Genomic DNA, 27,991 nt, shown 5'->3' with positions numbered 1-27,991 from the left:
TCATTGTGAAGTTCCTTGTCACCTTCAAACTAGTGTTTTTATTATTATTTTCTGTTGCCATAGCAACAGTAACTGCTACACTTTGGTATGAAAGGACATAAAATGGCAGATAAGGGAGCAGAGAAGACCACAAAAAAATAACTGTATTGATACGACACTTAGCTCCAGAGAAAAAAACAGCAGAAATCAGGAGTGTGATTAAACAGAGACTGAAGGAAAGGTGGGGAAGCACTGGGAGGAAGAGAGGAAAGGACAGTGGTTTAGAATTGGCTTGATTTCTTTAACAAACATGAAGGCTATGAGCAATGAAAGAAGAAATTACCCAAAAAATTGCAAGAAATTAGAAAAAAAGAGAAAATTAAAAACAAGAAAATTTGTTAAGAAAAAAACAAAACAAGGAAATGAGCTGGAAGGAGTGCTTATAAAAAAATGAATTAAGAATTATAATAATTATGGAACAATTTCAAAATGTAAGAATAATGATAATTATAATTATAGTTTTCCCCATGCTTTTTAAAAAATAAATTTCTATATTAATTAATTCATGTATTTATTTCTTTGCAATATTTGGACATTTTTCACCAAGTTGCTCATTGTTCATTTTTCACCTGTTTCCTTTTTACCCCCAAAAATTGCACCAGTTTGCTCAGAGTTTAAAGCTTAAATACACAGCTCAAAAAAAGTGATGTCACTCCAGGTTTTAAAGAGTTGACAGAATTCAAAGGGGATTCAGAGAAATGAGACGTACAAGAAGGAGAGAAGAAATAATAATATCAAGACCTGGATTTACTGTTCAAAATATGCAAACATAATACAGAGATGTGCTCACTATGGGTAAGAAGAGACAGTACAGCCTATTATGTACTGTCAGAAATATGAAGATGAAAGAAAGTGACTGATTCAAAACCTGAAAAGATATTTTACAGAAGAACTCAGGGAATTAATCTGATTACTATTTACAAAGGAATGTTGGAGAAATGAGAGAATGTCATAGGAGCAGCAAAGAAGAAGACATCATATCACGCATGAGATGTGGTCATACAGGGTTAAATAGCACATTATTCATAATACAGAAACATGAAACAGGAAATTGTGAACATTGTGAGTCAGGAGAAACTGTAGAACATATCCTCTTCCAGTGTCCAAAGTACCAAACACAGAGAAACACACTCAAAGCAGCATTTAAGAGAAATAAGATATCGTTTAATGTAGCAGATATATTGAGGAAAAACTCAGGGGATGTTGTATTTGGAGAGATTTTTAGGTTTTTGGAAGCAACAGGGCTTGTTAAAAAAATTTAATACATAGTATATTCTGTTCCACACTCCAGTCCAGAAGGTGGCGGTAATGCACCTAAAAGTTGTTTGCCAACCGCCATAAAAAGAAAGAAGAAGAAGAAGAAGAAGCGGATCAGGAGCAGGACATCAGAGTCCATGAGAGAGGAGGAGCAGGAGGAGCAGTAGAGGAGCGGAATGGAGGAGGACAAGCAGAACCCGGAGCACCGGAGCAACAAGGTCCCCAGAAGACAAGCAGCAGGCTCGTCCTCTGATAGCAGCGATGTTGAGGTGAGTGTTGATGACGTCATGCATACAAACGGCTTGACAGCAGCCGCACTAAAGACATGAGGAAGAGTCTCGAGGCTCCGTGGATCATCCGCTCATTCTCTGGTTACACATCACATCTGGAGAAAGGAAATGTAACAAAGCAAAAAGGTTTTTATGTCTCCGTGTTTCCTGTTTTCATCTTTAACTCACTCAGAGTAAAGAAACACTTGAGACGGTCTGTGTTGCAGAGTATTTTCCCGCGCAGTGCGTCGCGTGTTCTCGCGAGAGCTCACAGAACAAACAATAGGCTCGTTGGGGATTTAAAGAAAATGAACAGCAGCACGGATGAAATTAAAATGTAAAAGACTTAAACATGACTTCATACATAAAATGAAATCTTTGTCGTAAAGTTTCAGCAGCTGGATAAACATTGTTTACAATTCTAAACTGAACGTCTTTTACTTTTGGTGAAATTGGCCATTTAAGATAATGGAAACCTTTATTAATTAAAATGTTCCTGTTATGGATTATTCTTACTTTTGAAAATCAGAAAACAATTTGCATTTCAAAACATTACCAATGACTTTGTTATTACATTTCTTATCACCAACATACACTTCACCAATCTTTATTTCAGGCAACTTAATAACCACATGTGAATATGTAAGAGTGCTTTGTGTCATGTGTTTCAAAGGAAGCAGAATGGCTTTACAAATTGGACTGAACTCTCTGACGGAGCATTTTAAATGAAACTTTTCTACAAATGTATCACATTGAATAAAATGGCCATGTTCATCCATCACGTCAACAACATATAACACTTTTTTCTCATACCATTCTTTTTTAAACAAGGTTTTCTTACTAATTGTAATGGTTCTATTATTCCACAAGGTGGAGCCATGTGGTGTGAAATTATGGGTCTGTATCATTTTCCAGTAATGCAGTACCTGTTTATGGAAATCTGACAACTTAATAGGCAATTCTGAAATCTCCAAATCACATTTCAACTATGTTGAAGTCTCCACCCATTATCACTTGATCTGAAGTGTAGGTCATTTTCCAATCATTCACAAGTTTACCTAGTTCTGCAAACATGTCCCTGTCCGCAGCTTTATTATTCTAACCATAAATACACACTAAAATGTAACGTTTGTCATTTATCTCTACTACTACCATTAACCAATGACGTTATGCATCTGTTTTATTGTCAATTATCATGCCTGGAAACCTGTTAAATAATACCATTACTCCAGCTGAATGAGAAGTTCCATGTACAAAAAAAGCAGAATCGCCCCACTAGTAGGGAGGTTAAGCCCAAAAAATAGGCCTTTGACTTCAAGTCATGATGCAAAGGGTCCCCTTTGGTATGGAAGTACCTTAGGGTTATACAAATACATTTTTTCTAAGACACAAGTGAGATCACACTTTGTATCGGAAATAAACACATTTTTTCAAAAATGGCCGCCAATGCGTTGAAAATACTCTAGAGCCCATATATTTGCTTCTTTTATAGCTATAATGACAAATTTGGTGTCAAAGTGTACATTTTTGGGGTCAAGAAATCCAATAAAATATGTTTCAAATTTAAAAAAACCCAACAGTTTTGCCCTTACCATGACAATTGGGGGTAAATATGCACATTTCACATAAAAAATTGTGTCATCAGAGTGACTTTACTTATCTTTTCCTTCAAAAACTTTAATTTTGTATTTAAGCAGTGCAGCTACCTCTGTACATTACATTTGTCCTAAGTAGCATGAGATTTCGACCAGTAGCCTATGCAAATCAGGACAGGACAGAGCTCTTGTTATCTGGGAGTAAGGACGTGGTAGTTAGGAGTGTGGTTCCAAATCCAACCAAGGGGAGGAAGTGGAACCCAAGATCGGCAGTTCAGGAGGCAGAGGCATCTCTTAGGCATGCAGAGATTGTAGGTAATGTTCAGTTTGGCCGGGGAGGCCTGGGGCTTGGCTCAGGCAAACCAGTATGGAATTAAGCAGGTCTCAAAGATAAAAGAAAGCTGGTCGTGGAACAGATACGTAGACAGGAGGAGATATTAAGGGGTGCAAAGGTAGTGGCCCAGGCTAAACAGGGACAGGGCTTGAATTGGGAAAGTGGAGAGAAGAGGAAGCTTAGTGGGTAAATGAGGATCCATCATGCTCATTGTCTTCAGGTACCGCAACCTTAAAGCATATTTTGTCAGGCTGTAAAGTTAGCTTGTCACAAGGCCGATATACATGGCGACATAACCAGGTGTTGAAATGTTTAGCTGCAGGCAATGCAAATGCCAAATGGAAATGCAAGTAGATTTAGGGGGAAAGCTTGTTGTTCCCCAGGAAATAGTTTGTACCAAGCAGAGGCCTGATAAAGTGTTGTGGTCAGTGAGTCAACGGAAAGTTTATTTCATTGAGCTGACAGTTCCTTGAGAAGACTCAGTGGAAGAAGCCTATGAAAGAAAAAAGCTTAGATATGCAGATTTAGGAGCAGAAGCTGAGCAGTGAGGATGGAAAACTAGGATTTGTCCAGTGGAACCCAGCCAACATTTGTATGTGGGGCCCATGTGGGTCGTAAATGGACGTGAAAATGGGCCCTATGTGGGATTGTCCACAGGTTCCACATTGGCCCCATGCCAGTTGCACACATGGGTGGGTTTACCCAATAAGGGCCCAGATAAGATGCCCATTTTGTGCCCATACCCACTTGGTATCCAGGTGGCCCTAGCATGTGGAGCCCACTTGATTAAACCCAACCATGTGGGCAAATGGAATGGGGCCATTATGGAACCCATGGAGAATCCCATATAGGGCCCATGTTTTAACCCATTTGGGCCCCACATACAAATGTTGGCTGGGAAGTGGGGTGTAGGGGATTCATAGCAAGATCAGCTGTCTCACTCCTGGGGGAACTCGGAGTGTGGGGACAGAGCTTGAGGAAGACAATGAATGAAATGTCAGATGAAGCAGTTAGAGCAAGCCAATGGATCTGGAAGCGAAGAAATAATGTCAGTTGGGGGCCAACAGGGGGAACTACAAAGCAGGGTACATAACTCCTTGAGATCAGGTGGAGAGATCCACTTTCTCTCAGGAGGAAATCCAGGAAGAGGAAGGTTATTTAAGTGTGGGAGTGGCCTATTTGAATCCCTTTTGTTTGAGAACATGCTGCAAGATGAGTGTGTTTGCTGATCCTATGAGTTTATCTTCTCTATCTCCTTTAACTTTAGCTTATATTGTAGTTATGCTATGTAGCGTGTGAAATAGAGTATGGTGAATGTGCTAGGAAAGGTAGTATCAGCACTGTCTCTACCTGGAGCTCGCATGTACGGAGCCTGGGTTTGGTTGAAGGTGGCAGTGCTGTTTGGGCTGAGAAAGCCATGTGTAAGTAAGGTAAAGGAGGTTATTGGGTTGGTGTGGGGAGCAGTGAAACCTGGCATTAGGGGAGTGTCTCTTGGACGCCAGAGATCACTGTCTAGCCTCCTGGAGGTGTCGTGGGACTAACTAGACGAAACACTGGTGAAAGGAGGTTCCCACCTGATGTCCCCAAAGACATGTTAGTTATCACTGCTCACTAGTCTGTGTAGTTAAGCCTTGCCATGATAGCTTATCATAGGGCTGAGGAGGTATTCACTGAGTGCTGATCCTTTCTCTAGAGCACAAACTTCTTGTGTTTATTTGAATTCAACACTTTAAGTTGTTATTTATTAAGTTATTATTAAGTTGTGAATGGACTGTGTTTTTGGCATGTGTTTTCTAATAAAAAATTGCATATTTTACCTTCAGTTGTCATGGTAAGGAGATCATTATTGTTTTTTAGTCTTGGAACCTATTTTATTGGATTCCTTGATCCCAAACATGTACACTTTGACACCAAATTTTTCATTATAGCTATAACGGAAGCAAAGATAAGTAAGTATAGCCGGCGGCCATTTTTTTAAAAAATGCGTATTTTAGATACAAAATGTGATCTCACTTTTGTCTTAGGATAAATTTATTTCTATGGCCCTAAGGTACTTCCATGCCAAAGGGGACCTTTGCATCATGACTTGAAGTCAAAAGTCACTTAACATCCCTACTACACTGACCTTTCCAAAACTTTTCGTCAGTCATAACTGAATGAGTCTTGTAAGAAAACACATTTTGATTTTTGTTCCTTGCAAAATAAAAATATGTTGCCCTTAGAACATAACTATACCAACTTATTGGGCTTTAAATTGTGTCTTATGAAGTATTATCAGTTTAAATTCTCATCAAATATACTTGTAATGAAATCATGTATATTTTGACAAAGTGCTTGAATATTACCTTGCTGAAAATATCAGTTATGGGCAAATTCTGTGTCCCTCAATGAGTGCGTAGCCTTCTTTGAGAAAGGCTCTTTTCCCATTTCTTCTGGCTTCTTGCACCTTGGGCCACAGCTTAGCCGGGGCTTCACGATCCTCCTTTGAAAAGTCTTCCTTGAACTGAATGTTCATCTCTTTGCAGACTCTTGCCTCTCTTGATTTTTTCCATATCTCATCTCGAATAGTTGGCATTGCGAACTGTATGATTATTGGTCTGGGCATTTTGTTGATAGTGGCGTCCTTCTTCTGTCCCTTTGTTCCTTTGTTCACTTTGTCCACTAGTGGTGCAACGGATCATCGTTGATCCGTGATCCATGCGGATCCCTCTCCACGGTTCAGCACGTACGTGATCTCATATGTGCATGCAGATGTGGCATATGTGCAGACAAATTATGATAAATGATCGTCATCATGATTCATTTTATTTGTGTGCCTGATGTGCACAGCACATACAGGAACACACTTGTTATTCCTCATACTTATTTTTCTTCTTCTTCTTATTTTTTCTTCCGCCAGATTTCGGTGCATAACTTGTGCCACAGCTTTGAGCGCACATAGGGTCTTCATAAAACATATAGATTCAAGGTACAAAGTGTTTATTGTCATATGCACAGTAAGGACAAGCGTTTCCTTGCAGAATGAAATTCATTCTTTTCTGTCATCAATTAATGCCAAACAATATAAATCTGAAGTATAAAATAGATCAAAACTGGATCATTCACACTAATCGTAATATAAATTCTGTGATACCCTGAAACACATTATATTCTTAAATAGTTATTGTACCATGAAAATCTCATACCGTGGCAGCCCTACTGTGCTTGGATTAATTTGGCACAGCAGTCATAATAATTTTGTTTTAATGGAAACTCAACTCCTGACATTAACTGCTGGTGTTCTTCACCACTGTTTTGGAAGAAGGAAATAATGGGAGCAACAGGGGGACCAGCTTTAAAGGAGCAAAAAGCAAAATCATTTCACCGCTAGGTTTGCTGTTGTGCACTGCCTGTAGACCAAAACAGAGTGTGTCATAAGCCACCCTTCCCTCTACCTCTGCTCTCCGCTAACCTTCCTACTCTTCTCCATGAGTGAGAGCGATGTTTAGTCTGGCTACATTTTACAATGCTAATTGCAAATGTTAGCTGGGCTGCCGGGCTACTCACCTAACACAAATGTAACGCCTGACCCATTGCTGGGACCGAGCCACTAATAACTCAAGCTCCGGACATTAACCCATACTACGATTGTAACATTAAATTTAATTGTATCGACATAGCGATGTCTAACGTGTAACATGTGTCTAACGTTACTGTAACACTACAATAGAAATTTGACTTTATGTTGTTACTTAACGTTACCTGTCCAGGAGAAGAAGAGCTAGCTCCAAGTCAAATTGTAGCCCCTTTAGCTCTCGCAGTGCTCTCCACCTTGGAAATGCAAGGCCAATGTTAATCTGGGTTCTGTCCCCTTTCTTTTTCCGACAACTTCTTTGCCAACAACCGTTGTTTCTTTAGAGGTAATGTCGGATCATGGTTGTCTTCAGGTGGACGTTGGGCTGGGGCTGGAGATCAACACAGAGAGAGGGTGTGTGACGTCATGCTATACGAAATTACACTTCTAATTCTTCACATAGCGATTTTTTTAATTCCTTCAATCGAGAAATGATGAATTTCCGCTTATTGCCCCTTTAAGAGTCACATTGTCTTTCTGAATAAGTGCTGCACAGTGAATCTGATTTATGACAAATGGTTTATGTGGGTTATGAAAAGTAGCTGATAAATATTTAAATAAAATGAGAAAAGACTTTGGTGTGGCGGTTAGCCTGTACAGTCATGGGGGAGACATGAGCACAAGTCAAGAATCTCAGGTCCAACCCAAAACCACTAAACCACTAAATTATGGAGAGAAGTGTCAGTGAGAGTCGCATTGATAAGTAGTATTGGTATCAATTCCTATCAAAAATTCAAAACCTAAATAAAAACTATTCTGTAAGTTATTTATCATAACATTTGTTGGTGGCAATGCATTAGTCAGACATTGTGGGTTATGTTTCGCAGACATGCTTTAAATGTTATTTATGGTTTTAGTTGGCTCGCTGCACCGTGACAACTAATTAACTCTTTTTCTGTTTGTTGCTATAGGAACAAAGAGGAAGAGAGGAACTTATACGTCACCACCGTGACAAATCCTTCACAACATCTGGATCTTTAAAAATTCATCAAAGACTTCAAACTGGAGAGAAACCATACAGCTGTGACCACTGTGAGAAAACATTTTTGCGCTGCAGTGCCCTCAAAGCCCATCAACGCATTCACATTGATGGGGAACTGTACAGTTTTTTCCAAAGTGGGAAGGATTTCACAGAGTCAAGGACCTCAAAAAAACAAGACATTGACACAGCAGAAAAACTGTTTAGCTGTGATCAATGTGAGAAAGCTTTCACCACTCTACATAGCTTAAAAAGTCACCAGCGTGTTCACACTGCAGAGAAGTCGCACTGCTGTGACCAATGTGGGAAAACGTTTTCGCAACTAATGTCCCTTGAAACTCACCAAAGAATTCACACAGGAGAGAAACCGTACGGCTGTGATCACTGTGGGAAAAAGTTTTCCCAAATCAGAATCCTAATATCTCATAAACATATCCACACTGGTGAGAAACCATACAGGTGTGATCAATGTGGCAAAGCCTTTGCACGGTCAGGGGCCTTAAAAAGCCACCAACGTATTCACACAGGAGAGAAACCGTACAGCTGTGATCAATGTGGCAAAGCCTTTGCACTGTCAGGGGCCTTAAAAAGCCACCAACGTATTCACACAGGAGAGAAGCCGTACAGCTGTGATCACTGTGGGAAAAAGTTTTCCCAAATCAGAACCCTAATATCTCATAAACATATTCACACTGGTGAGAAACCATACAGGTGTGATCAATGTGGCAAAGCCTTTGCACGGTCAGGGGCCTTAAAAGACCACCAACGTATTCACACAGGAGAGAAACCATACAGCTGTGATCAATGTGGCAAAGCTTTTGCACTGTCAGGGGCCTTAAAAAGCCACCAACGTATTCACACAGGAGAGAAACCATACAGCTGTGATCAATGTGGCAAAGCTTTCACACATTCAAAACACTTGAAAGTCCATCAACGCAATCACACAGGAGAGAAACCGTACAGCTGTGATCAATGTGGCAAAGCTTTCAAATGGTTAAGTAACCTGAAAACCCATCAACGTAGTCACACAGGAGAGAAACCATACAGCTGTGATCTATGTGGCAGAGCGTTTGCACGGTCAGGGGCCTTAAAAGACCACCAACGTATTCACAAAGGAGAGAAACCATACAGCTGTGAACAATGTGGCAAAGCCTTTGCACTGTCAGGGACCTTAAAAAGTCACCAACGTATTCACACAGGAGAGAAACCACACAGCTGTGAACAATGTGGCAAAGCCTTTGCACGGTCAGGGACCTTAAAAGACCACCAACGTATTCACACAGGAGAGAAACCGTACAGCTGTGATAAATGTGGCAAAGCCTTTGCATTGTCAGGGGCCTTAAAAAACCACCAACGTATTCACACAGGAGAGAAACCGTACTGGTGTGACCAATGTGGAAGATTATTTGCCCGGTGCAGTCAATTGAGAACCCACCAATGCCGGCATGCAGGAGAGAACCCGTACAGCTGTGACTAGTGTGAGAAAGCTTTTATCGAACGGTTTGACCTAAAAATCCACCAACGTGTTCACACCAGAGAGAACCCGCCCTGATGTGACCGATGTTGGTAGTGATATTAAAGCCCACAAATGTGTTTACCCTGCATTGTTTTGGACATTTTCAGGGCCAGGCAAACATCTTCCTGCCGCTTCCTCCCCATGCCCTGATAGCTGTGTTGATATCTTACTTTTGTCTTTGATTATTTTTATCTGTCTTTTTATTTCAATTATAATCCTATGTTGGACCACCAGATTCCTCCCCGTAGGACTCTCATGTGTGAGAGCTGATGTAGAGGCAGATAATGTACTGTTCTATATTAAATGTGAAAATAATGTCAGTTGCAAAAGGTCTTAGAAACAGTTGACCAGATGTCAGATTTCGCAATAGGAAGGACTCCTTATAACAAGTTGTTTTTGTAATGTTGAGTAATTCTTGTATGATCACGACCAACAGAGATACTACACATTTGAAATTCTTAAGCAATTAGGTCAGCAACTGCATGAAACTAGTGCCATGGCGTGGTAGAATAGGCAAGCTTTAAATTGGATTTTAGCAGAAAAGGTATGTAAAATGTTCGGGACGCTCTGTTGTACGTTTATTTCGAATAACACTTCGCCTGATGGAACATTTTCTGTTGCTATGAGTAAGCTTGAAGCCTTAAAATCTGAAAAGACTGAAAATGCTGGTAATGGTGGAAGCATCAAGTGGGATGGGTTAGAGGAAATTTTTGGAAAATGGAGAGCCGTTTTGTCTAAAACAGGGATAATTGTACTGATAGTACTAATTCTGTTTTCCTTATTGACATGTTGCATCGTGCCTATCTTGAAGAAATGGTGTGAGAGAGCAATGGACAAGAAGCTGAACCTTGTAACGGGCATACAAGGAGCACAAATGCTAAATATGCTGACCCCTGAACAATTGGTGCGCAGAATTCTTCTGGCACAGAGAGGGTAGGAAATACCAGAATTATTCCCAATTCCTGATTACATAGACAAATTCAAATGATGAGGAGGAACTGTGAAAGAGAGAGATGAACAATGGCTGATGCTCTCTCCTGAAAGAGAGGACGAGGAATATATACACCACAACCACATACAGGATATCACATAAACAAGAGACTGTGACTGCCGTCAAATTCTTCTTTTATTCACTGCTGGTTGGTGAGAAGTGGTGTTTGATGATTTTTGGCTGTGGATTGTGAAGTCTAAAGGTGATATTTGGTGGACTGGAACTAGGCCTGTCATCCCTGGTGGCAGACTAGCCAACAGCCTCAGCTGTAGCCACGACCTGGCCACAGCAGCTTCCACCACCAGGCCACAGCAGCTACCACCACCAGGCCTTAGCAGCTTCCACCACCAGGCCTTAGCAGCTACTACCACCAGGCCACAGCAGCTTCCACCACCAGGCCGCAGCAGAAGCCGCCTCTACTGGGTCAGTGTTGTCTAATTTGTTTTAACATACCAGCAGAGCAAAATGGCAACAGAAGAACTAAAGAAAGGCATAGAAGACCTGAAGAATGCGGTAAACATGATGTCTCAGGACATTACCAACATGACAAATAAGATGAGCACCATGATGAACCTCATGAAGGAAATAAGTGAAATCAAGAAATAGAATGAGGAGCAGGAGAACAGAATTAACTCTTTAGAGAACCGCTTGCTGGACTTGGAGCAGTACTCAAGAATTAATGATGTTATTATGACAGGACTAAAAATCAAACCAAAATCATATTCCAAAGCAGTGGAGGGAGAAGACCGACAAGATAAGGACAGACATGAAGAGTCAACTGAAGCCTTAGTGACTGCCTTTCTGCAAGAGAAAAACATCTCAATCGATAGAGATGACATAGAAGCATGTCACACAATTCCTGTAGGTAACAAGACAGACAGGGTAGCCAATCATGTCATCATTATCAGATTTGCCAATAGAAAGAAAAAAGTTCACCTACTCAAACAGGGCAGAAAGCTAAAGGGCACTGATGTATATCTAAATGAGCATCTCATCAAAAGAAATGCTGACATTGCAAGAAAAGCAAGATTCTTGAGGAAACAGGGAAAGCTGCAGCCTACGTGGACCCACAACTGTAAGGTATTTGTCAAATTGAATGGAAATCCAGAACAGGCTAAAGTTTTATGCATCAGGAGCTTGGAGGAGCTAAATGAACTATTGTAATAAAGAAACCCAGCAAAGGCTGGATTAAGGTTATATGGGTATGTGTGATCTTTAACTATTTCTTTTTGCAAAGATGCTTAAACTACCAAAAAAGGGTTTAAGACTTGCACACTTCAACATTTGTAGTTTAAAGAATAAGGTTGATGAGTTGAGCTCTATTATGCAAGAAAATAATATACATATAATGGCCATTGTTCTGCCACCTCTGTACGCCCTGCACAGACCGGCAGACAGATAACTCCTCTCCTAAATTACCACGCTGGAGGGTCTGGCTCAACTCCGTTTATTGGCAATCAGAAGTAGGGTAAAACTACAAAACACAAAGAAATTCACTGAGCATCATTAATAAATCTTGCATTGTACATTCAGCATGTCAATGAATTAACATTTCTGTGTTTCAGAGATAGGCTAAATAACTAGCAACATATTATGCACTTAGCTACTAATAAAACATATCTTATCCAGCTAGCATAATTACTCAAGAGCTAGTATGCTAACATCAGCATGGTGGGATAAAGCAGTGGGATAAAGCAGAAAAAGATTAAACTCAACATTAACTTCTTAATACGACCATCAAAAGTAACTTAGGACATATTTCAATCGAAAAACATACCGACAGTGGCTTCCAAAGGGCATGAAATGTAGCAAAGACCAATGAAGATTCGCTCCTCACTCCATGAGGCCTCCTTTCAAACCAATTGCAACACTTGCTGCACTACAAGGCGAGTGTTGATGATGTCATCAGTAAACAATAGCTCTTAAAGAGACAATGAACATTAACTACTTTTAAATACTATGAACAGCACACTCCCCGCCTGGTATCTCCTAGGATACCATAATCCTGTAAACATAAGATGAAACTGTTCTATCATTACTCAGCGGGAAGAAGTACCACTAATTGAGTTATCGGTCTTAAAAACAACTTCAAGCCCTCTTTGCCCGCAACGTTGACCTCCACCTTACGGATCTTCCCATCTTCACTTGGGAACACTTTGGTGATGCGCCCTAGTGGCCATTCATTCCGTTTGGACTGACAGTCTTTCATGAGTACCACAGTCCCAACTGAGATGTTTTGCTTTTCAGCTTGCCACTTTCTTCTTGGCTGAAGTGTAGACAGGTATTGTTTCTGCCACCTGTCCCAAAAGGTGCTTGCCAGACTTTGCACCTGTTTCCACTGGTGTCTGTAAAGGTTGGTTCCATCAAATTCGCCTGGAGGACTAGGGGATTGATGGACTAAGAGTCTCATTCTACTTTCTAATGTGCTATGTGTGAGCTCAGTCCTGCGTGTTCTTTAATGAAGCAATAGGAGAAGATATTCGGTCTCAGTTAATGTAGTTTATTAAGCAGTAAAGGAATAAAATTACAGAGCTCTGGGTCTCAACTTCACGTCCCTGACGAACAACAAAGGTGTGTCAGTTCACGAAGTCTGACCTCCTGTCCTTTCCCTGACCCAGTATATTTGAGCGTAACAGAGTGTCATTGTGCACGCAAGGCGTTATCCTCTTCTCATTGGCAGTTCCACTTCCTCCTTCACCACACCACGCCACACTGCCTCGTGTTAATCTGACTCCTTCCCGCTGGCGGTGGGGGCGTGGTTCCTGTTTTGAAAGACAAGAGAACAACACAACTCCCTACACGTGCTGTACCTTACTATCTGTATATCACTTTCTATTCTTTTTACCATATATGAAACTAATTATCTAAGCATTGCGGTATGTGCTCCTCAGACTCCATGTCTCTTCCTCTCCTGTACTTCTCCACTTCTGCAAAGCAAACACATTCAGATCAGCTGAAATCATCTCAGTATTCTCATTGTTCACACATCTAAAACTTATATAGTGAAACACAACTTATAGTAAAACACATAACATCATTCTATTCCCAACAGGATGGACCAGGTTTCTTGGTAAGTAGAGTCGATGGAGTCAAGACAAAGGGATCCTCTGGATCCGAGGAGACAGGTACCAGAGGCCTCGAGCTCACAATGGCGGTCACCTCGGCCATTAAGGTGGTAAGGACCTCATGAGACATTCTTGAAGGTCCTATCTGAAGCATCATTGAGTCCAGGATTTTCCGCATGACTCCAATCATCCGCTCCCAGGCACCCCCCATATGGGAGGCATGGGGTGGATTGAAAACCCAAGAGCAGCCTTGTTCTGCAAGAAACCTGGTTACTTTGTTTTCATCAAGGTTGGAGGGGATATCCAGTTCTCTGCATGCTCCTACAAAGTTGGTACCCCTGTCAGATCGTATCTGCTTTACTGGACCACGAACAACAATGAAGCATCTCATTGCATTTATGAAGCTAGAGGTTTCCATGCTCTCTATGATTTCAATGTGGATGGCTCTTATGCTTAGGCAGGTGAACAACACTGCCCATCTCTTGGCATCAGCATGGCCTCCCCTGGTGCGACGAGCAGAGACAGCCCAGGGCCCAAACACATCAATCCCAACATATGTAAATGGAGGCTCAACGCTGACTCTGTCCTGGGGTAAGTCTGCCATCTTTTGCACGTCACATTTCCCACGAAGCCTCCGACACGTGACACACTTGAAGATTAGAGAGGATATACATCGTTTGGCCCCCAGAATCCAGAAACCTGCGGAGCGAACAGCACCTTCAGTTATATGTCGCCCCTGATGTTGAGACTGCTCGTGATAGTGTCTCACTATCAAGCTGGCCAGGTGATGTCTTCCTGGGATTATGATGGGATTCATTTCATCGTGTCCAATGTTTGCTCTAGAAAGACGTCCCTCAACTCTGAGGAGGCCATCGTCACCAGTGAATGGACTCAAGGCAGAGAGAGGGCTATCCTTGGATAGGTTCTCACCTCTCTTTATGCACTTGAATTGGCCTCTTCCTGTACAGCCATCACAATAGTAGTCTTGGCTCGTGCTAGCTCATTTGCAGCACAGGCTCTGGCGCAGTGATGCCAACACTTGCAGTCTTTAGACTCTGGGGACAGGTCTCTTTTGAAAGAGCGAGAAATGTGCATCAGGTGTGCCACACTGCGAAGTAGTGACATCCATGTTGAAAAGCGCTCAAAGTGGCCTGTGCCGAGCTGAGCTTCTTTGACTGTAGTGCTGAGTGCTGTTACTTTAGGACGCACGTCTGTATCTTCATCAGGGTCTACCCAGTCAAACGTGTCCTCACTACTTGGTGTCTGGTTAGGCTGAGTTAGGAATGGTGGACCTGTGAGCCATGTTGTGTCCTTAAGGCGAGCTGTAGGGACAGATCTTGTGGCTAGGTCCGCAGGATTGTGATCAGTTGGCACGTAATGCCACTGTTGGGGTTGAGTACTTTTCCTAATCCTCTGGACTCTATTGTTCACAAAGACATAGAATCTCCGCTTGTCATTATTGATGTAACCGAGGACTATCTTGCTGTCGGTAAAGAAGGTCACTTTGTCAAATTTGATGTCCGTCTCAGATTTTATGAGTTCAGCCATATTGACAGCTAACACAGCAGCACAGAGTTCAAGGCGTGGAATGGTCAAGTCTGGACGTGGGGCGAGCTTGGCCTTACCCAGAATGAACCCTGTCTGGAGGTTTCCATTCGAGTCTGAGACCCTCAGGTACGCCACTGCACCTATTGCTAAGACAGAGGCGTCTGAGAATATGCAAAGCTCTCTGTTTAGAGCAGTGGAAGAGGAAGCTTGGGTGTAAGGCCTGGTTTTGGAGCTGTTGCAGAGAGTCTCTCCATTGTTCCCACTGCTCCTGCTTTTCAATGGGCAAAGGTGTGTCCCAGTCTTTGGCATCTGTTGTGAGGTATCTAAGTAAGGCCTTGCCTTGGATTATAACTGGGGCAGCGAGTCCAAGGGGGTCGTATAGGCCATTCACGATAGACAGGACACCACAGCGGGTGAATGGCTTCTTTTCTCTTGATACCTGGAACATAAATGTGTCGCTCTCGAGGTCCCAGGTGACTCCAAGAGTGCGTTGAACAGGCAATACGTCACAGCCCAGGTCCAAGTCTCTCAGACCGCTGGCGTGATCTTCCATGGGGAAAGCACTCATGACTTGTTTACAGTTTGAGGCGATCTTGTGGAGCCTCAGGTTGGAACAAGCCAGCATCTCTTTTGTTCTTTTGAGGAGATCGATGGCGGCTGCAGCGGTTGGTAATGATTTTAAGCCATCATCAACATGAAAGTCTTTCTCCACGAATTCTCGAGCATCTGCTCCATACTTGGCCTCTCCTTCTCTTGCTGCTTGTCTGAGGCCATAAATCGCCACAACGGGGGAAGGGCTGTTCCCGAAGACATGGACCTTCATTCTAAACTCAGTGACGTCCTTCATCTCGTCATTGTCTTGATACCAGAAGAACCTGAGAAAGTTCCTGTCTTGTGGTCTGACTATGAAGCAGTGGAACATCTGCTGTATATCTGTAGTAACAGCCACTGCTTCTCTCCTAAAGCGCATGAGGACCCCAAGGAGACTGTTGTTAAGATCGGGGCCTGTGAGGAGTATGTCATTGAGAGACACCCCATCATGCTGACTGCTTGAGTCAAAGACCACCCTGATTTGGCCTGGCCTTTTTGGGTGGTAGACCCCAAACAGCGGTTAGTACCAACATTCCTCCTGTTTCTTGAGTGGAGGGGCTACTTCGGCATGGCCTCTCTGCAGTATATTCTCCATGAAGTCAAAGAAGTGCCCTTTCATATCAGGCTTCCTTGAGAAAGATCGTTGCAATGACCTAAAGCGATTCAAGGCCTGTTCTTTGTTGTTAGGCAGACCTCGTCTCTGAGGTCTGAAGGGGAGAGGGGCTACCCAACTGTTGTCTGTGTCTTTGTAGAGGTCATGTTTCATGATATGGAGGAAAGTCAGATCATCCATGGAAGGGGCTAGCCTTTCATCGTCTTCAGTTCTCTTGAAGATATCATTTTCTGTATGACATGTGTTCTCGAATTGTGTCATTGTGTTAGCCGAGACAGCGGCATGCATCCCAGGGTCCTTCATCTTACAGACACTCTCCTTTACACGAAAAGTATTAGGGCAGGGCTCAAACAGCAATCGCCTACCACTTTCCAGGGTGGGTGAAGAAGACATTGACATTTGGTGGCTTATGGACTCCGCCCAAACAAACGTTGCCAACTAGGACCCAACCCAGATCAAGTCTTTGAGCAAATGGAGCATCATGTGGTCCATTTATCTGTCCCCTCACCTTATGTACCCTGATGATGTCTCGGCTGAGTAACATCATGATTGGAGCATTGTGGTCAAGCTCTGGGATCAGTCTGGCTATGGGGTGTAAGTGTGGGTGATGGAGAGCAGCCTGTGGTGTGGGGATCTCTAATCGGTCATTGGGGATGTCGTTGCACTCTATTAAAGTAGTAGGAGGGAGGGTGACATGTCCATCCATGGAACTGACCTGGAAGCCATGTGCTCGTCTCCCACTTGTCTCTGCCACACCTGCGCAAGTTTTCAGATGGTAAGGGGAAATGTCACTGTCCAACTTGAAGACATCAAAGAGTTCAGACCGAACCAGTGAACGATTACTCTGGTCGTCAATGACAGCATACACCTTGATTGCTGCTTCCTGGTGGCCGCTTGGAAATAGTTTCACAAGGCAAATTTTTGAACAGGTTTTACTACTCAGATTGCCACCACAGACTTCAGTGCAATTGGCTGACACTTCAGTAGATGAATTGCTTTCCTCCCCGCCATGGTCTTCGCTAGGGAAAGGGACCTTTACTGAGACTTTGAGGGGTTCTGGTTGTAGAGCAGAGTGATGCTTCTCGCTACCACATTCATTGCATTTAATGAACTTCTCACAATGTCTTGCAAGGTGTGTGGTGGATGCTACACATTTGAAGCATATACCATTCTGCTTCAAGAAGGCCTTTTGATCCTCTAAAGGCTTTTCTCTGAACCCACGGCATTTGTAGAGGGGGTGGGGTTTCTTGTGAATGGGACACCGTGCATCGTCACTAGCTGCATTATCTGTTGAGATGTTGGTTTTATGGGCTGAGACTGCTGTTCTGTTTGCATTTCTGATGTGTTCTGGCTTTGTGTGGTCTGGATGGGGAGTGAGAAGGAAACTAGGGTTGTTGCGCATCTTTGCTTGGTCTGTTATGAAGTCAACAAGAACAGAAAATGGGGGAAAGGTCACTGCATGCTGCTTTTTGAACATGTAGCCTAGCATCATCCATCTCTCCTGTAGGTGAAAGGGCAGCTTCTGAACTATGTTGGTTATGCCCCGTGCTGTATCTAGACAAGCAAGGCTGGAAAGCACTCCCTCCGATTTTGCGGCTTGAAGTTCCAACAACAGGTTGCCAAGTTCTGTCAGTTTTTTCCCGTCTTTGTTTGTAATCTTAGGAAAGCTATCAACTTTCTTAAGTAGCGCCTTTTCAATGATCTCAGGTGCCCCAAAGCATTCGTCCAGCCTCTGCCAAATCATCTGAAGGCCTTTCACTGGGTCATAGGCATGTACAGCTCTTATACGTTTTGCTTGTTCTCTTGAATCTGCACCTAACCACTTGACTAGGAGATCCATCTCCTCGTTAGCTGCAAGCTCAAGGCCTTCTGTGGTGTTAAAGAAAGATGCTTTCCAGGCCCTGTAGTTTTCTGGACGATCATCAAATTGCAGTAGGCCTGTTGCGATGACCTCTCTCCGTGCCATAAATTTAACTAGATCAGACACACTCTGGTTACCTTCATACTGGGCCCGTGTGGGGCTGGAACAGTAATGGGTATGTGTTATGGGGGACTGTGGGTGTGGCTCCAGTTTTGGATAGGTCTGAAAATGCCGAACTGGAGCTGGGGCTGGTGGCTGCAGTGCATCAAGGGGGTGAGTGTCTGCAGGTAAATCACTGCAATTCTCTGGTGGTCTGACTGGGCTGAAATATGCTTCATGCCTCTGCTCTCTGTAGCTTGAGTATTCTGTCATACGTAATGGCATTGCAGCACTGGGATCAGGATAAGTAACCCATGTCTCTGCATTGACTGTGTGCCCACGATGGGAACATTTGCCAACGTTAGATTCTGCCTTTAAAGATTGTGTGCTATAGGGGAAATGATCTATGTCTATGTCGAGTCCCTGTTTTTGAGATGGCACTGGTGCTGGCCGTGGCTCTTCTACTATCATGACTGGGTCAGCCTGAGTCTCAGTATGTATTCTGTTTTGTTCCTGAACATAGTCATTAGTTCGCTGGGCAGTGTCATAAAGACCCAATTCAACGTCACTTGTTGAGTCACAGCTTGGTTTGTCATCATTCTTAAGAGCTGCTGGTCCCGTGTGCAGCTGCCCTCTCTAGCCTGCCTCCAGAAGGGGGCTCTGTTTGTGTGTCATGGCGAGGTGCTGCAGGTCTGATCCATCAGGGTCTGTTGACTCACTGTTAGTCTGGCCCCTCCCCTTGGACCACTTTGCCTCTCAAGACCCGACCAGGAGCAACGGCTGGGACACCACAGCTCCCAGTATCATAGGGACATGAAAACCCCTCCACAATGTTCAGGTTTCCAGCTCAGACTGTTTGCTCCTGTTGATGACATCAGGACACCAAAGTCTTCTGAGCTCTGAGCATCATCAACAACTTAAATACCGGATTAATATGATGTATGTTATCATGTGTAACATATTTGATGTCTTATCCAGTGTCTTGCATGTGTCCTGTGTTTGTCCACATGTAGAAGACAGCTGAGTTTTTCTTCCTGAGCTCCACTTGTATAAAGACGGAGGCTGAGCAGGGCGGAGCTCTTCTTCTTTATGACTTGTTGGAGGTACAGAGACAGAAGTTGAGTTGAAGCCTGTTTGTTTCTGTGTGGAGGATTGTAATGTCCATACCATCAGATGAGTTCAGCCTTTAATAAAAATAATTTGTAGACTCTGCAGTGGGATTAAAGTTCCTGGTGTTGGTCTTTGCTCCTGTCACAGTCTCACTACTAAAGCTCAGACGCTCCTCAGGATCAGCTCCACAGTTTTATAGCGTCTATCACGTGTTCATTCTTTGGTTTCACTGTAACGCCTGTTTACATCCTGTTAGTGTTTTCATTATTTTCTGCTGCCATAGCAACAGTAACTGCTGCACGTTGGTATGAAAGGACATAAAATGGCAGATAAGGGAGCAGAGAAGACCATAGAAAAATAACTATATTGATACTTTATTCATACTTTATTCTATATTTCAAGGATAGCCCCTTGAGATGCGCCATCTCATTTTCGAGGGGGTCCTTACAAATAATGACAAACATAAACAATACAAACATAATAAAGAGTAAATACAAAACATAATACCAAACATATAAACACAAGGATACACACTTACACACACACAACACACTCCAACAATGCTCCCCAAACCTAGCCCCCCCACCAGCCAGTATTACGCAATGAATGGTGAATGCATAAGGTATATACAGTACAGTACATGAACAAAAGGAAAGCAAGTATGAATAGAATGAGTCCTAGAGAGAAAAGGAAAGATAAATCAGAATTTAACTTAACTAATTTAACTATTACTAACTAATTACTAACTAATTTCGAATTAAAAATTGTTTCAAATATGAGGGGAAATTGAAATAAATACACTTGAAAATAAATAGGCCTAATGACCAATGGAATTGCCCTCTGGACTTGAGGGCTAGCCAGTTCAAGGACTCATACATTAGACAGTGATGGGTTCTATCTGGACATCTGAGCACAAATCTACAAAGACTATTATATAATACATTAAGAGGACGGAGACTTGTTCCCATAGATAACATCAGCATAGTCTAATATTGGAAATATCAACTGCATTATCGTTCTTTTCCAGACTTGTTGTGAGAAACAATCAACAGGACGATAAAGTGATTTCAGACAACCAAATATTTTCTTGGAGATTGAGTTGATATGAGGTTTGAAGTATAGCTGGGAATCAAGCCAGAGGCCCAGATATTTAAATTCTTCAACTTTTGCTATTGTTGTTCCATCAAGAAAACTAATACACTAGTTTTTAGTTCAAGACAAAGAATCAGGTCGATTGCAAAACACCATATTATATGATTTTTTCTTGTTCAAAAGAAGCTTATTTGAAGAAAACCATTTTTGAACCAAGTTAAAATCAGATTGTAGAGAGTGTTGAATTTGTGAAATATCAGAGCTGGAGGAGTATATTACAGTGTCATGTGCATATAAATGAATTTGGCAGTGTGAGGGAGCTGGGAAGCATCCCCCTCACTAAGGTGACGAACATTGCACACATATAGTAAAGTTGGATGTGTTAAACTAATACAGGAAGTTTTCTTTTGGTTGTTGTTGTGTTTTTATTTTGAACCCTGCTAACTCCTCTTTGTCTCTGAGGTCAACTTCCGGGAGGGCGTGGTTTCATGGAGTGCACACATGAGCCACAGGACTCCAGCTGGCTCCAATAATTACCTGGTTAGGCTGAACCAAGAGTGTAGGAGCAGAGAGGGGAGGGGGTAGAGGGTTTGTGTTGAGTTTGGCTTTTGTTTGGTCTTTCGCCAGTTTATTATGTGTTTTGTTTACCTGTATTAGTCAGCATTTATTTGTATTGTGTGTATGTAAGTATTAGTGGGGTTAATTTGTACATGTATTGTATATAGTATGGTAATGGGTTTTTTGGGAACCTTTCTATGTAATGGTACAGGCCAGGGGTAGATATGCCAGGTGAGAAAGGTAGTTTGTGTGTCAGAGAGAGGGGGTCAGGTTGGGGGTCACGTCTGCTGCCAGAACTGCTGTTGAGCCTGTAAGCCTTTTTTTTCCCTTTTTGTAAAATCTTATGCTGTAACTGAAGATCATGGACATTTTGTACCTTGCTTATTTTGTATAAGTAAAGAAAAAACAGAGCTTTGAACAATCCCTGCTGGTCATGCTGCTTATTTCCCCTTGTTACATCTTAATCCTGCCTGGTTCCATCCTGTTTGTAAGGGATTACCACCTACGAAACCTTACATTTGGTGTCAGAAGTGGGATGAGTCGCAGCCAGATTGAAGGGGAGCAGCTTTGAGAGCAACAGCATGGGACCTAAAGCACAAAACAGAGCCCAAAAGACGGACGTTGTAGAAGACGACCCAGAAGAGGGTGCTGCAGGGGGACAGCCTGTGACCATACCTCCTTTGCCTGTGGAGATGGACTCAATCACAAGCATGTTGCAGCGCTGTCTTGAGTTTCAATGTGACCTGAGCGAAAGGTGGGACAAAGAACCTGGGAAACAGGACATGAGGTGGCGCCAAATGCAAGTTCAAATGAATAACCTCAGAGATGATCTGGAGCAGCAGCAGCGAGGAAGTGGAAGTCAGCCCCAGCGGAATTCATCACTACAGCAGGAGGAGGGGCATGCTTCCCAGCGCAGTGCCCGGACCGAGTTTGCTGGTAGGGGCTGGGGGCAGGCGGCAGTCCCAAGACTGGAGGAAGGTGATGACATTGAGCAGTATCTGACCACATTTGAGCGCCTGGCAGTGGCGTATCAGTGGCCAGAGGTCGAGTGGGCGGTGAGGCTGATTCCACACCTGACAGGGAAGGCACGGGCAGCATATGTGGCCAAGGCGGCAGAGGAATCATCTGACTACAAGAAGGTAAAAGAAGCCATCCTTGCAAAGTATGAAATCAACGAGGAGGTCTATCGGCAGAGGTTCAGGGAGCCTGATATCCACCCTAATGAGAGCCCTAAAGAATTCTACAATCGACTTAAAGACTTGTATGACAAGTGGATTCAACCGGCGAAGAGGACCAAGGAGCAGATTGGGGAGATCCTCATTCTAGAGCAGTTCTACCGCTCCCTCTCCCCAGAGCTCAGAGTGTGGGTGAAGGAAAGGGACCCAGAGTCAGCACGGAATGCAACGGAGCTGGTGGAAACCTTCCTGTCAGCCCGACGAGGGTCCAAGAACTACCGGTTTGAGGCTCCACAAAAGTCTACCACGGCACGGGGTAAGCCACTGGGGTCGGGGGGTGGAGGTGGTCCCAGGGAGTCAGAGTCAGTCAGGCCTCTAGAAAAGTCTGTAGCGCCTGTTAAGTCAAAGTCAACCACTAAACCTGTTTGTTTCTACTGTGGTCAGGAGGGACACATTAAGCCAGAACGTCCAGCTAGGAAAGCTAAAGCAGCTTATTTGTGTACAGTTCCTCGCCCCTGTCTAAGTGAGAGGTGTGTGGTAAGAAAACAGCAGGTCACTGCAGTTAAAATCAATGGTAACCCAGCCCAGGCTCTCCTTGATACTGGGAGTGAGCAGACATTAATACACCCATCACTAGTCCAGAGGGAGGGTTCCTTGGGGAAGCCAGTCCTGGATATTTCTTGTGTGCATGGTGACCAGAAAGCTTATCCTATGACCGTGGTGTACCTGGAGGTAGCTGGGCAAACTTTTCTTCTGTCAGTTGGGGTGGTAGACAGGTTAGCCCACCAAATAATCCTAGGACAGGATCTGCCCATTCTTCAGGAGTTGGTTCAGTCATGTAAGCCAGTGAATATTGTCACCAGGTCACAGGGACAGATACAGAGATTGGAGGGGAGGGGAGCTAGTGGGGATCAGGCAGGATCAGCAGAGGATGCTAAGGGTCCAGATGAGCCAATTCCCCAGTTTCCAGCTCAGGTAGATGTAGAGTTCCAGACGACAGCTCAGGTTTCAGCTGAGGAAGATCTAAATGTTCTTTCTGAACTGCCTTTCTTTGAGGAGTTTCTCCCTGATAATTTTTGTAAGATGAGGAAAAGTAAGAGACAGAAAAGGCAAGAGAAAATGGCAGGCACAGTTAGAACAAGGTCAGAGCTAACAGAGCCAGAGATTTGTGATGCTGGCAAAAGGTGTGACTTTGTACAGCTTCAGAAAGAGGATGAATCACTGCAGGACTCCTTCAGAAAGGCAGTTGTAGTGCAGCAGGGTCAGGTAGCAGGGGAAGGCTATTTCCTCAGAGACCAGGTACTGTACTACAAGGCAGCTCTAGATGATAGGGAAAGACTGGTGGTTCCACAGAGGCTAAGAGAGCAGGTACTAAAGCTGGGCCATAGTATACCCTGGGCAGGTCATCTGGGGGCTAAGAAGACCTTGGACAGAATTGCAGACAGGTGTTCATTGGCCAGGGTTGAACAGGGACGTGCAGGATTATTGTCAGTCTTGTGCTATCTGTCAGCTAGCAGGGGATAAGAAAGTGCCAAAATTTCCATTGCAACCACTTCCTGTCATGGGGGTTCCATTCAGCCGAATAGCTATGGACATTGTAGGGCCGTTAGAGAGGACACAGTCAGGACACTGTTACATACTTGTAATTTGTGATTACAGCACCAGGTATCCTGAGGCATTTCCCCTGAGAGACATCACTGCTAGGCAAATAGCATATGCATTACTACAGCTCTTTTCCAGGGTGGGGATTCCATCAGAAATTTTGACAGACCAGGGAACAAACTTCCTTTCAAACACACTCAGGCAGGTGTACAGGCTCTTAGGCATTAGGAGTATTCGGACCACTCCTTACCACCCCCAGACCGATGGCTTGGTGGAGAGGTACAACAGAACTCTGAAAGGCATGTTGAAGAAGTTTATCTCCACTAATGCCAAAGACTGGGACAAGTGGCTCCCGTATCTCCTCTTTGCTTACAGGGAGGTGCCACAGGCTTCCACTGGCTTCTCACCTTTTGAGCTCCTGTACGGCAGGCAGGTGAGAGGTCCCCTTGATGTGCTGCAGGAGACCTGGGTGGAATCCCAGGGGAAGGAGACCAGTGTGCTGGCTTTTGTCTTGCAGATGAGGGAGAAAATGGAGCAGACCACCAAGCTGGTGAGGAAAAGGATGGAGAAGGCTCAGCTGGGACAGCAAACCTGGTATGATAAGGCAGCAAGAGAGAGATCCTTCAGCCCAGGTCAGCAGGTGCTGCTTCTTCTGCCAACAGTGGAGAACAAGTTGCTGGCAAGATGGCAGGGCCCTTATACTGTCCTGAGGAAGATGAGTCTGACAACTTATGAGATTGAGATGCCAGAAAAGAGAAATCCAAAACAAACATTCCACATCAACCTGTTGAAGGAGTGGAAAACCCGGGAATTCCCACCCCGACAGCAGATGTTTGTGCGGGCAGTGGAGGAGGAGGATGACGTGGTGGGTGAGTTCACTCCTGCTAGTCACAACTCTGTATCCCTTGACCTGTCTCATCTCTCCCTCACCCAGCAGCAAGAATTGCAGGCTGTTGTTCCTCCAGACTTGTTCCAGGAGAAGCCAGGGGCAACAAACTTAGTGGAGCATGACATTTGCCTGAGAGACAGCACCCCCATCAGGCAGAGAATGTATCGCATCCCGCAGAAGTTGGTGCCGGTGGTGGAGGAGGAAATTGCAGTCATGCTGGAGCTGGGTGTCATCGAGCCTTCTACCAGTGAATGGAGCAATCCTATTGTTCTGGTAATTAAGAAGGATGGAAGCATCAGGTTTTGCATCGACTTCAGGAAGGTAAATGCACAATCTGAATTTGATGCTTATCCTCTGCCAAGACTGGATGACCTCATTGAGCGGGTAGGCCGGGCAAACTTCATTACCACCCTTGACCTTTGCAAAGGGTACTGGCAAGTGCCCTTGTCTGATTATGCCAAGCCTCTAACTGCTTTCAGGACACCTCAAGGACTCTGGCAGTTCACGAAAATGCCTTTTGGTCTCCACGGAGCCCCGGCCACCTTCCAGAGGTTGATGAACCACGTGCTGGCAGGTATGGACACGTTTGCAGCTGCTTACCTTGATGATGTTGTCATATACAGTACCTCTTGGCAGGAACATCTGAGCCACCTGGCAACCGTGCTGGGGAAAATCAAGGAAGCAGGCCTGACCATCAACCCAAGGAAGTGTGCAGTGGCGAAGCAGGAAGCCCAGTACTTGGGTTACATCCTTGGAAGTGGAGTCATCAAGCCAGTGCAGGACAAAGTGGAGGCAATCCGAGCAAGAGAGAGGTCAACTACCCGGAAGCAGGTGAAGTCATTTCTGGGGCTGGTGGGCTGGTACCGGCGCTTCATCCGGGACTTCTCTGCGAGGGCGGCACCCTTATCTGGTCTCACCAGCACCACTAAAATCAAGTTGGAGTGGGGGGAGGAGCAGGAGGAGGCTTTCCAGGACCTCAAGGAGGCGTTGTGCAGGGAGCCGGTGCTTCAGAGCCCAAACTTCAACTTACCTTTCACAGTCCAGACAGATGCATCTCGACGAGGGATAGGTGGCAACTTCTTCAAGGAGATGGAGAGGAAAGGAAGCCAGTGGCCTACATCAGCAGGAAGCTGTTTCCCAGGGAGACGAGGTACTCAGCGGTGGAGTTGGAGTGTTTGGCCATCAAGTGGGCCGTTGACACCTTCAAGTACTACCTGCTGGGTAGGGAGTTCAACTTGGAGACAGACCATAGGGCATTGCAATGGCTGGAGCAGATGAAGGATACCAACAGCCGGATCACTCGTTGGTTCCTGTCCCTTCAACCCTATTGGTTCTCCATCCACTACCGGCCAGGCAAGCAGAACATGGTGGCTGACTTCTTGTCTTGCAACGTGGTTGGCGAGCCTGACGGAAGGGGGGAGAAGTGTGAGGGAGCTGGGAAGCATCCCCCTCGAACACTGACGAACATTGCACACATATACAGTACAGGCCAAAAGTTTGGACACACCTTCTCATTCAATGCGTTTTCTTTATTTTCATGACTATTTACATTGTAGATTCTCACTGAAGGCATCAAAACTATGAATGAACACATGTGGAGTTATGTACTTAACAAAAAAAGGTGAAATAACTGAAAACATGTTTTATATTCTAGTTTCTTCAAAATAGCCACCCTTTGCTCTGATTACTGCTTTGCACACTCTTGGCATTCTCTCCATGAGCTTCAAGAGGTAGTCACCTGAAATGGTTTCCACTTCACAGGTGTGCCTTATCAGGGTTAATTAGTGGAATTTCTTGCTTTATCAATGGGGTTGGGACCATCAGTTGTGTTGTGCAGAAGTCAGGTTAATACACAGCCGACAGTCCTATTGGACAACTGTTAAAATTCATATTATGGCAAGAACCAATCAGCTAACTAAAGAAAAACGAGTGGCCATCATTACTTTAAGAAATGAAGGTCAGTCAGTCCGGAAAATTGCAAAAACTTTAAATGTGTCCCCAAGTGGAGTCGCAAAAACCATCAAGCGCTACAACGAAACTGGCACACATGAGGACCGACCCAGGAAAGGAAGACCAAGAGTCACCTCTGCTTCTGAGGATAAGTTCATCCGAGTCACCAGCCTCAGAAATGGCAAGTTAACAGCAGCTCAGATCAGAGACCAGATGAATGCCACACAGAGTTCTAGCAGCAGACCCATCTCTAGAACAACTGTTAAGAGGAGACTGCGCCAATCAGGCCTTCATGGTCAAATAGCTGCTAGGAAACCACTGCTAAGGAGAGGCAACAAGCAGAAGAGATTTGTTTGGGCCAAGAAACACAAGGAATGGACATTAGACCAGTGGAAATCTGTGCTTTGGTCTGATGAGTCCAAATTTGGGATCTTTGGTTCCAACCGCCGTGTCTTTGTGAGACGCAGAAAAGGTGAACGGATGGATTCCACATACCTGGTTCCCACTGTGAAGCATGGAGGAGGAGGTGTGATGGTGTGGGGGTGTTTTGCTGGTGACACTGTTGGGGATTTATTCAAAATTGAAGGCACACTGAACCAGCATGGCTACCACAGCATCCTGCAGCGACATGCCATCCCATCCAGTTTGCGTTTAGTTGGACGATCATTTATTTTTCAACAGGACAATGACCCCAAACACACCTCCAGGCTGTGTAAGGGCTATTTGACCAAGAAGGAGAGTGATGGAGTGCTGCGGTAGATGACCTGGCCTCCACAGTCACCGGACCTGAACCCAATCGAGATGGTTTGGGGTGAGCTGGACCACAGAGTGAAGGCAAAGGGGCCAACAAGTGCTAAACACCTCTGGGAACTCCTTCAAGACTGTTGGAAAACCATTTCAGGTGACTACCTCTTGAAGCTCATGGAGAGAATGCCAAGAGTGTGCAAAGCAGTAATCAGAGCAAAGGGTGGCTATTTTGAAGAAACTAGAATATAAAACATGTTTTCAGTTATTTCACCTTTTTTTGTTAAGTACATAACTCCACATGTGTTCATTCATAGTTTTGATGCCTTCAGTGAGAATCTACAATGTAAATAGTCATGAAAATAAAGAAAACGCATTGAATGAGAAGGTGTATCCAAACTTTTGGCCTGTACTGTAGTAAAGTTGGATGTGTTAAACTAATACAGGAAGTTTTCTTTTGGTTGTTGTTGTGTTTTTATTTTGAACCCTGCTAACTCCTCT

The 27,991-nt window shown here is 44.1% G+C and overlaps 2 protein-coding genes across 2 annotated transcripts; both read left to right on the top strand.

The window, feature by feature from the left end:
• The first annotated feature begins 1,441 nt into the window (after nt 1-1,441).
• LOC117246511 (uncharacterized) lies at nt 1,442-20,130 on the top strand. Its single transcript, XM_033610461.2, has 2 exons — nt 1,442-1,565; nt 8,019-20,130. Exons 1-2 carry the CDS (start codon nt 1,473-1,475, stop codon nt 9,561-9,563), a joined length of 1,638 nt encoding a protein of 545 aa, XP_033466352.2. The 5' UTR covers nt 1,442-1,472; the 3' UTR covers nt 9,564-20,130.
• A 128-nt stretch (nt 20,131-20,258) lies between these two features.
• LOC144459818 (uncharacterized) lies at nt 20,259-23,829 on the top strand. Its single transcript, XM_078164505.1, has one exon. It carries the CDS (start codon nt 21,712-21,714, stop codon nt 23,827-23,829), a length of 2,118 nt encoding a protein of 705 aa, XP_078020631.1. The 5' UTR covers nt 20,259-21,711.
• The last annotated feature ends 4,162 nt before the right edge of the window (nt 23,830-27,991 follow it).

This window comes from Epinephelus lanceolatus, chromosome 22, assembly GCF_041903045.1.
Source record: "Epinephelus lanceolatus isolate andai-2023 chromosome 22, ASM4190304v1, whole genome shotgun sequence".
Lineage (NCBI taxonomy): Eukaryota > Metazoa > Chordata > Actinopteri > Perciformes > Serranidae > Epinephelus > Epinephelus lanceolatus.
This window is presented reverse-complemented; position numbering and strand designations above follow the sequence as displayed.

Coding starts and splice junctions, on each gene's coding strand:
- LOC117246511 (XM_033610461.2), top strand. CDS start 1,473: ATGGAGGAGGACAAGCAGAACCCGGAGCACCGGAGCAACAAGGTCCCC. Junction 1,566..8,018: donor CTGATAGCAGCGATGTTGAG/GTGAGTGTTGAT, acceptor TTGTTGCTATAG/GAACAAAGAGGAAGAGAGGA.
- LOC144459818 (XM_078164505.1), top strand. CDS start 21,712: ATGGGACCTAAAGCACAAAACAGAGCCCAAAAGACGGACGTTGTAGAA.